This window comes from Hypomesus nipponensis, chromosome 14 (assembly GCF_054491055.1).
Source record: "Hypomesus nipponensis isolate SF chromosome 14, ASM5449105v1, whole genome shotgun sequence".
In the NCBI taxonomy this organism is placed as follows: domain Eukaryota; kingdom Metazoa; phylum Chordata; class Actinopteri; order Osmeriformes; family Osmeridae; genus Hypomesus; species Hypomesus nipponensis.
Genome location: NC_140374.1, coordinates 14,288,448 through 14,299,427, shown reverse-complemented (window position 1 = coordinate 14,299,427; position 10,980 = coordinate 14,288,448). Strand labels below are relative to the sequence as shown.

Here is a 10,980-nt window from a genome sequence, read left to right as displayed (position 1 = left end):
ACACTATATTAGCTTAGAGTTCTCCGATCCGGATCACACCAGTTTTCGTCAGAATTAATCAACTCTGGGGAGTCTTGCTTGACAAAGCGGAGCGCTAACTCACATCTAGCAGGCTGAAGAACGACACATGCAGTAGAATAGAGGCAGTAGAACATACACACACACACGGACACACTCACGGATACACACATACACTATCTCATACATATACACACACATGCATGCACACGTACACCCCCCCCCCCCCACACACACACACACCTTTTTTTCCCTCACATTGCATGGGATCCTACCTTTACAAGAGAGACTTACGATGCTGTGTCTGCAAGACGCTAAGGAGTAAATCTTTTGCCTGGTCAACAATGACAGATTTACAGGTCTGTCTTGAGGATGTAGATCAATGACTGGCTGTGGCAGAGACGGGTAAAAGGGTTCACAGCACTAAATCACTGTCACAGTGCCACACACTAGTGCTGCAGTGTCCCACTTTCTCCACCACAGAGCCAGACAGCCGACGCAGACGGAGATAGACCACTTACTGTAAAATATAAACAAATATGTCTGCGTTTAGGTCCGTTTGGGAAGGAGAGAAAACGGCTCCACAGGCCAAGTTGGCTTATTTTAGGGCTCATAAGTTGTGACAGGTCTGCCTGGTGACCACACCCACACAGAGGAACGTGTTGTAATATGCTCCGGCTTCCACCAGCCAGTGGGATTAACAAGGAAACACCACAGATTTGGGATCAGATGTCTCAGCCGGGTTTTTAAACATGGAGAAATAATATCTGAAAATAACGTCTGACCTGGGATATGTGGTTTTACGTCGAGTCAATTGAAATGGCCCCGAAAAATAAAATAAGAATCCCACATTCTTCAACATTGACATTGCAAGTACAGGCTGCTGGCTGGATGTGAAGGTGCAACACAGAGGACACTAGAGAACACTTGAGATGAGAGAGTTCTCTTTGTCAACGTCCACTCTGACGTCAACGTTCTCTCGGTTGAGCCGGTCCCAGAAAATCAATGGCTGTTTATCGCACGCAATGAGAGGTTCTCAAAGACTTGTGAAGCAAGGCCTGGTGACGCAGTCCCTGCTGTTTGGAGGGTGGCACAACAAACAACTGCAACATGGCAAATACTGTCACCAGTGAGGTAAAAAGTCACGACTTTGTCTTCGAAACAGGAAGGAACTCTGTGTTGTTCCTCCCGCTCTGAAAAGAGAATGATAGGCTGTTGGCAATGCAGAAAGAACACTTTTCTTTGTGATTCCTTGACGCCACGTCTGAACGGCCTGCCATGCCGTGGATATGTAGGGCAGTTCGACTGACATAGAAACGCTTTGGCTGGAGTGTACTGTTGGTGCTGTCCTCACTTGACTGCATCTCTGCTGCAGACACACAAACACACACACACACACAGACACTATCACACAAACTCATACTCTGACACAAGCAGACACACAACCCACACACACCCACACGCGTGCAGCCCCCTGCGTACGGCAACCTTAAATATTCTCTCCCTTGAATGGCTCCTTCTCCACCTCCCACTCCTCCATCTGAGGCCTCACAGAATCGTCAGTGTGTGAAGGAGCCACCGACATGTGGCACACACGGGCACTCATCTCATGACATGACTTGTGGGAGATTATGAAATGGTCTCTGCTGATTATTCCCCTTACACAAAGAAGGGAAGGAGGAGAAAAGGAGAGGGAGAAAGAGAGAGGTATACAACCAACACCTCTTCCACACACTTGACCGAGCGTGAAAAAAGGCAACGTCAGTAAATATGAAGGGGGAGGCTGGGAGGAGGAAGCATTTAATGCATTAGCACCACCGTGACAAGAACTTCTATGAGAAATGTTGAGGAGACACAGTAAGTGAGGCGATTGCCGAGGATTGAGGTGAGGGAGAGAGACGGTCTCACATAAAACTATTTTAACACCAGCGGGTTTGAGATGCTAATAGACGTGATTCATCAGACACAATGGGGACTCTGTGATTTGGACTTCAGTCGATTGTAAGTGCCTGAATCGTTCGCTAATGTATCTCTTTTTTAATGGGGTGTATTAAGCATAAATCTATGGATGGCTTCATTCCCGTTTTAGCCATTTCAAAGAAACACAGCCTGTTTGACGTCTTCAGATTTCCCGATAAAGCTTATTAAGATGACTGGTTTGGACTGGTTTGGACCGGAATCCTTAATACAACTAATGCCAGCAGTGAAAGGTCTTAAGAAGTACCCCACTTGCTTTTGCACTTGGGAAACCCATTTAATTTGAGTCATGGACTTGGGGCATATTACTGTAATGGCAGTTAGATGTTGTCTCCAAAGACACGATTTAGATCAGTATTGATATTGTTCTTCGTGGAACACATTTAGACATTAAAATATCATATAAGTCTTAAATATGCAACACAAGTGATCACTGCCATGATGCAACAAAAGATAATGACTTATGACTACAAGATGTGATCCATAGTACATTCGTTAAACCCTACATGCCAAGGGGAACATGAATGAAGGAAATCAAATTGCCCTGAGGCAATTGATTCCTTGTGATATCTCTGCAGCCGAGAAAGAAAAGCAACTTCCCCCTTTGAAATGTGAGGAAAATTGGCCTGTGGAGACGTAGATAGAGTTTCCTTTGTCTCCAGTCCAATTCCTTTTACAGACAATTCTGTGTTATTTTCTCTGTGAGGGGTCTGGGCATGAGGTGGTGTCTTACCTTGCAAGATTGACCCTTGATCCCCACTAGAGGATTCCCACTACTCCTGCTCTTTAGGATATTATAACTGTATGTGTGTGTGGGTGGGGGGAAGGGGGGGACTCCCTCAAGGCAGGAAATGGGAGGCTTAATCTTAACTACAGCTAACTCTCAAAGACTATAATCTTTAGTGAAATTGTTTTTCCGCAAACACCGCTCAATTGATACTGAACATGCCCCTGGGGGGTGTAAGGATTGTATTTTACATCTTGCCACTCAAATGTGTGTGACCAAAACACCCTCCTGTTGCTGGATTATAAAAGAGGGATGAGGAGAACAGTGAAATCTACAATCTAAAGAGAGGATGGAAGATGAGGATTGCTTATCGAGCACTAAACGTTGTTTTACAGCTCTTCTGGAACGGATACACTGGTTTTAACTCAGCGAAAGGCTGTTTTTGACACGTTTCTTTAAAGGGCTTTAGGATAGCTACAGTTGAGTGTGCATTTGACTGCAGATCAAAAGGTCTCAAGATCAAATCCTTCCCTTTACGTCACTTTGGACAAAAGCATCTGCTAAATGAATACAACATTGTATTTACTGATGGGGGGGATATACGTTTGAGGGAAAGACCATATTTGGGCATCAAATGTAGAACGGAGGAAGCAGCGAGCTGTTTCCTTCCTCGATCCGCAAGAGAGGATGTCAACAAGCAATATGATCAACAGAGGTCAACAAGCAAGACAACTTCCTCACCTTCTGGGAAACTGGGGAGGATGTCCGGCTAGGCTCCTTCCACCAGCTGGAGGCGGATCCTACACGCAGTTCATATAGTCCTGAATATAATCCTAGATTTGCAGACAAATCTTTCTTTTGAATACATTTGTTTGAGTCAAAATATCCCAAGTATGTATGCAAGAAGGCAATCCAAGTTCATAGGGAATATTAGGTTTAAAGCTTCACACTGAGAGAACCCATGTAGTAGTTTTGGAGTTACACACTCTCGCAATTAATTCTGCCCTGTGCAATATGAACAAGGTCAACAACTAAGCAGTTTTTCCACAGAGCAAACTGAATTACATGCTGGATTCCATTATCTGGGAAGAGAATACCCCAGTATAGAAAGTTGTCAACAGGGCTTAGATAGTGTTTACAATTTGTCCAAATCACTGGTGCATACTATGGAAAACATCACGGTTCACCAGCGGAGGTCAACGCAGGTGTCATGTGACTGAATGTCTGCTGTCACAGCAGGGTCAGGGCAAGCTGACCCTGGGGTCAAAGAAACCACGAGTCGTGACATCACAGCTAGCGTGACCCTGTCCCTGTGTGTGTTCGTGTGTTTGTGTGTGCGTGTGTAAGTATGCAAAAGCTGTATTTAGAATGACCTAATTCCTCCTCTGGCTTATGCTGCTGCTGCTAGTTGGACGATAACACACAACGCTCCTGCCATCCCTTTCTGTCCCTCCCATATAGACACAGACAGAAAACTTGGACCCACCATGCCTTGGTGACCCTAAATGACAGCGAACAACCAGACATAACATCGAACGAAAAACGCCAAAAATACTTTTTTTGTCTCCCAAGTTTTCAATTTTGATTTGACTGTTTTCAGATGCTAGTTGTATCCGCTGGTGTAAACAATGAGGTGGCATCTGGCTGCTACAAAAGTCATTGTTCTGGAAAAACAAGAGCCTAAGCTGCAAACCCTGTGAACTAGCAAAACAATCTCTACTAACAATACACTCCACTTCCCCCTTACGTTCCTGTTATGAGGCCGGCCTCTGAAATCACAGTTGTGCTCAGAGGGACACAGACACAAGTGAAGAGTAACAAACCAGGACTCAATTTTCCTGTTTTTCCACCATCCTGCTAAAGGCTGTTTGTTTTGTTTTGTCGTCTACTGCAGCTGGACTGGAACTGGACTGGTGTCCTGCATATGCACCCCCCTGCACCATTTCCCCCGGAACACATACATACTTCACTCCTCTCTCCAACTACATATGTAAGCACATCACACACATGAGCAAATTCCCTCCTCCTCAAACGCCCAGCTGTGGAATCACACAGCCTGTACTTTGGCTATGCTCAACATGTCACCTCCTTCCTCATCCTCTCCGTATAGCAGGTACAAAACGCTACCGACAGCATGTAATAAGGAGTCAGATGGCTGAGCGGTTAGGGAGTCGGGCTAGTATTCTGAAGGTTGCCGGTTCGATTCCTGGCCATGTCAAAATGACAATGTGTCCTTGGGCAAGGCACTTCACCCTACTTGCTTCGGGGGGAATGTCCCTGTACTTACTGTAAGTCGCTCTGGATAAGATTGTCGACAAAATGTAATGTAATAGATCTCCACGTGTCTGTGCAAACAACAAGTTGCTACGATTCAAAGATGTCTATTTTCCCCTGTTTTGTTTCCATGGATATTGACATGTATGTTCCCCTGTTGGGAACGTGAACTCTGACCTCCTGCCACCAACACTGCTTCCTGTTAGCCTGTGGGCTGATGTGTCAGCACTCATCGTGTCACACTCTGTCACGGCTTACTTCCTGCTCACCCGTCACCGCTCATTTACTACACCTTGGTAGAGGATGCCATGACCAAACACAAGTGTTATTGCGGCCCATGGGCTACAAAGCAGAGATGTCGAGGCTATTGTAATATGGACGATGATAACAATTTTACATTTCAAAAGTGTCAGGAAGGTGTCAGGAAGTATTGATTCATTATGTCTAAAATAACATTCAGAGATTGACGTGAGAAATGAACGAGCCTCCAAGGAGTTTGCATTCGGATTCATCTTCCAGGATGATGGCTGTGGAGGTATGAAAGTGATCTGATATCGTCTCACACTAATAGCGTTTGACTCCCTTCCGTTAGCTCCCTTATTAATCAAACCAAGTGTCGTGATCTGAGCGACTAAAGAATTACAGCGGCTTTTGTTTCGTGGGGCTGTGTTGGTCACTGGCCACACATTCCAAACAATCAGTGACTGTCGACTTGTATTACTGTAGAAGTTCCATCAAACTGAGGATAATTATAACTACTTGCTGATATAATTAGCTCTGTTTGACGCGGCATCCGGTGACACTTTTGTCTGTATCTTCCTCTCGTCTTTGGCCGGCATCGACCGGAAAAACAAAAGAATTCAGCGGTGTCTCCATCTTCTTACCTCCGAAAATGCATTGAAATAGAGGAAGTGTCAAAATCCTTGAGCGTCAGGACACACGTCAGTTAGTTACGAAGAAAGCATCGGTCTTAGTTCTATTTAAAAATACACCGTAGCCTCAACGGAGGAAAATAAAGATATTTATAGAGAATTCATCTTCAGACTTTTGGCAGCTGAAGGTGCTTGATCTGACGTAACCCTGTTTCCTTCAAACAAAAACAATACACTCCAGTATGCTTTCAACCTTAACTCTGCAATAAACGGACTGCAGTCGTTTATTTTCTCCCCCTCCCTCACAACCGACCCCCCCCCCCATGCCCAAACCCTGTAGCAACCGAAGGATTCCTGCCCTGATGTCACTCCGAGTTAGTGGAGGCGTTTGCGTGTTGATCGGAGGCGGCAGAGAGAAGCAGGATGATCTGTGTCTCGAGGCGGAGGAAACCGACTGCCATCTGCGGACTGTGGTGGACACAATGTGACCGCAGCATGCCTTCAGGCGGCGTTGGCCTCGGATAGTGCTGTGGAGCATGCAGTCCCAGTCCTCTGTACTTTGACCTTGACTGAACTCGGCCACACAATATTTGAATAAAGGAGGATGGGCAAAAAACAAAAGAGTCCCATTGTGGTTTGGGGTTGTATCGTGTAACCGAAAAGGAGAAAGTAGTGGCATTTTGTGTATCTATTCAAAAGGACTGATGCCACCTGTCATATCGTGAAGACTGAGGCAAAGAGAAACACAAAACACAAAAATCGTAACCTCAAACCAAGAGACCATGAGACAATAGGCTGTAATACACTAGTTTGCTGTAAATACAACCATTGATTTTATTTGATAAAGTATCCTAAATATCAATAATCTAACTTTAAAGACACACTGTGTGTGAGCGTTTGTGTGTTTGTGTTTGTGTTAGCGGCTCGATTCTCTCGGGAACCAGGTCCTGTATGGACTTGAAGTTCGTCATGTGTATTGCTCAGGACTCAAGGACGTGCAGTGTCGAGTGTGATGGATCACTCCAATATGGGATCCTTCCACGTGGCACGATACTCTCTGAGGCCCACCCAGTTTGCCAGATCACAAAAGCATGGATGAAATCCTTATTTGGAGAGATAAGTCCAGCAAACACAACACAGCAAGGACATGTGACACGCAGACAAAACATCCCAAACAGACTCTTTTCTACTCTGTGGAGCACTTGTGAAGCCTTGGTGGAGAGAGAGAGAGTTTTGGCTCGGCTTCCTGTCTTGTCGAGACGTTAGCACACTGCACGCCCTCTCTCCGCTGGCGTCAACAGCAGCCGACAGGGGAGGGGTGACAGAGGGCTCTGGCACTGAGATCCTGTCCTGTCCTGACCCTAGCATTGGCGCTGTGTATTTTGGGTCAGAACGGACATATTTAGCATCGCTGGCTGCACTGGCATGTGCCCAGACGCCCACTGTGCCTTGCTCCGGCTGGCATAAACTCCGCCCTGCTCCTCGCCCCCCTTCCCGTTCAGTCTGCGCCAACAGGAAGCCATGGCTCCTGCCCACTGTGTACATTAAAACAGAAGCTTTGTGCTGTGGCGAATAGTGACTCACATTCAGATGAACTGTGGTGTAGAGAGGTTGTGGACATGGCTGTCAAAGAGAGGCTGTTTTGTATTGTGGGGGCATGTGAAGTTACAGGCGTGGTTGACTGAAGGGTGATTTATGAGGGATCACATTTATGAAGTGACCGTCTATACTCAGGTTTTGTGACAATAAAAAAACAAATCGGATGGTAGATTTCTCGACGCGCAGTTGAAGGAGTCAGGTTTACAAAGGCAGACAGCGCCAACACAGAAACTTCAGTTGCCGTCCCTAAATGGTAACATGTGACTAGCAAACCCTTAGTGAGTCTTAAAATACCACATCTTGTAGTGTTTAATGATGTTTTCCAATCAAATTACTCCTACGGCCGGCCCACTCCTCCCCAGACAGAAGACGGCTGACTTTCCCTCTCTTTTGAGCTTGTGACTGAAAACATGGATGTTACATTGAAGCAACGCTACAATGTTCTACCCAGTAGAAAGCCTTTTTCAGTTTTGCAGCATGTAAAAAAAAAAGATAAATAAATGTTGACTTCATTGTCCAATCCTAGTAAAACATCTGACACATTTTCTTTCATATAAAACGTGAGGAACATCTGCAATGTGAAAAACAAATAATCCTAATAACTAAGTTATTGAATAAACCCTTATAAGAGTGGTCTTTCACACTGAACATGCATTGCATTCAAAAGGAAAGCAAAGAGTATGGATGCCCTGGTTTAAATGGAAACCGTTATTTCAAAGCGGATCTTTACGCATCGTTGCCGTCTCACTGTTGTCAAAGATAACAGAACAGCTTTGGAAAAGAACACCGGGAGATCACCTTTTGACCTTTTTGCAGTCTTTATTTCTCAACGTCATCCACCACATTCAAGGAAAATTCTAAGCGCAGTGATGGAAAATGTCACACATCAGCAGAGGTACGACTCTCGTATAATCAGTCTGTCACATGGATCTGGCACGTTCTACTGTAGTGACCTTTCATACCCGGCAACAGGATGGGCTTTTGACATGAAGCAAAAGTCACACTTTCAAGGAACTGTCACATCAAGGAACAGCACATACAAATGAAAGAGAATAAGTCTTGCTCCGCTTTGAAATGTTTCTGATTTCACTCACATTCATGGTGCCCATGTTCATTTCCTGTGATTTGAACCACATCCCTATTTCTTTTAACCCGGTTTCACGTCCAATCAACATTTGCGTGTTGTCTCAGTACTGGTCACGTCTATCCTAGATGTTGTTCATCAAGGATCGTCGAGGCAGCTGAAGGAAAAACGTCCATACAGATCCATTCCTTGGGAAACCCTTCATCTGGTTCCTGGGCTTCCAGGTCTTCCCCTCAATAACATACTCCAGAGTCACGGTCCTGTTCAACGTGAAAACAGAGTCCCCTCTCACCACAGCTGTGAACAGGGAGCCTTTGCTGTTGGCAAAGTGCCCGGGTAGGGCTGTCCACTGGCCCGTGGTGAGGTTATAGCAGTCCATCATACACCTCAGAAAATCGGCCGACGGCCCGTTGCGCATGACGTAGAGATCGTCCCGGTGGCCCACCAGACAATGGCCATAACTCTGGTGCCGTGTCAGGGTGGTGACAAGCAACCACTCATCCTTCCCCGGGAGGTACTCGTAGATATCCGTGGTCTCCATGGGCTTCCACAAGCACACGAAGATCCGGCTCATCGTCTTGGTGCACGCTGCTCCGGAGACGGGCCGCGGCAAATGCGCCACGAAAGACCACGTCTTCGTCGCCAAGTCGTAGCTTTCCACAGACGACATGACGGTTCCCTCGCACTCGCCGCCGATGGCGTACAGCCGTCCGTCCAGCCCCACGAGGGTGAAGTCGTAGCGCAGCTGCCTCAAACCGGGGAGAACACTCCACTCGCTGGTGTCGGCGTCGTAGCAGAAGCAGGAATCCACGGCGTGCTTGCGGACGCCTTGAACGCCGCCCACGATGTACAGCTTGTTGTCCAGGACGGTCACCCCGGCCATCGAAGTGCTGGCTCCCGGGGGCAGGGCTGTGAGAACCTTCCAGTCCTTGTCGCCTTCGTCCAGGTAGCAAACGGTCCTGGTGGCCGCGTGCGAAGTTTCCTCCAGGCTGCAGGTGGGGTGTGCCCCGACAGCCACGAACACAGGAGGAACAAGGGACTCCACGTATGTGACCAGCTCCACAGGTAGGTGTTTACTGACCTCGGCCTCCAGATCGGCGTACATGCTCCGTATGAAGACTGCCGCAGCCCGGTAGAGGTCCATGAGGCCAAAGGTCGCGGCGGTGTGATACATGAGCAAGCAGTTGTCCGAGTCGATGAGGTCGACGAGATGCTTGCTGAGAGGCGCCAGTTGCAGAAAGGCGGCGCATTCGATGGCCGCCACGATTTCGTCGCCATCTAGGATGGGCCTCTCGTCTCGGAGAACGGCCAGCGCGATCAGGAAGCCATGAGCGGCGAAGCCCTGGATGTGGATCTCCTCCTGTTCGCACTCCCTCATCCCAGACCGGAACAGAGCTTGGAAGTAGCCACTGGACTGAACCAACAGAGTTTTGTCCGTGCTAAAAAAAGCACCTCCCACCACTATTTTCAATTTGGCCGATTCACATCGGGTGAGCGCACATACCAAATCCTTCGCACGGCCAGAACTTTCACCGCTGCTCCATTCCATCGCCTCGTTGCTGTACATGGCTGCTATCACGCATTCAGTTACTGTTACTCAATGAGTTTTTCAGAGAAGCTTTCGGTTGAAGGACGAGAGATGGACACAAAGAAAGACTTCTCTCTCACGGCTGTATGCAGGACTGGAAGGCTGTCATGCTGGCCTACTTCGAAGGGAGGTTCAATTCTTTTCACAGCTATTAAAATAGAACTAGCTATACATAGCTCCAGAGAAGAGACGGACATGAATGTAGAGGTCAACAGGACAAACAGTGTGTGACAAAAACAGCAGAACAGAAACATCTTTCTTTCAGTACATCGCTATTGTTGTGGGGGACTGACATGTTACTTTTGTTGAAATCAAGTTCAATGGGCGCTGCGGCAACCATAACTCCACCAAGGCAAAAACAAGGTTTATTCGTGTACACGGCTATCACACCTGTTACAGTACTGTAGCTATGTTGGTCTACTATCCTTCAAACGGCATTCGTCGCAAAAAACCTTGTTTGTTAATAGGTTGAGTTTGAATTTTTCAATACAGCTAAGTCTAAACGGTGTGGAGGTGTACAAGCCACATAAGATGCTTCTGTGTTATCCTCAAAAATTCCTTCATGAAAAGAATGAAGCAAGCACTAAAGGCTGTCCTTTTTTATTTTGCCTGAAGTTTTGGGGCAAAGTTATGTGCAGTTTTCTTTTTTTGTTGTTGCTCAGTTTTAATTAGGGTGGCATCAAGCTGTGTGATTAAACACTTTTGATAACGCGTACAACAGAGGCACTCAGACCAGGAGGGTGCTCTCCCCTGCTTCATCGCTGTAATCAAAGGTAATTAACCAAGCCCCCAGAGAGGTGGAGAGGCGGTAATTGGGAGGTCATGGGTCACCCAGACTCTT

The 10,980-nt window shown here is 46.8% G+C and overlaps 1 protein-coding gene across 1 annotated transcript; it reads right to left on the bottom strand.

The window, feature by feature from the left end:
• Positions 1-8,278: 8,278 nt before the first annotated feature.
• Positions 8,279-10,232, bottom strand: kbtbd13b (kelch repeat and BTB domain containing 13b). Its single transcript, XM_084672505.1, has one exon. It carries the CDS (start codon positions 10,116-10,118, stop codon positions 8,676-8,678), a length of 1,443 nt encoding a protein of 480 aa, XP_084528631.1. The 5' UTR covers positions 10,119-10,232; the 3' UTR covers positions 8,279-8,675.
• Between the last annotated feature and the right edge of the window lie 748 nt (positions 10,233-10,980).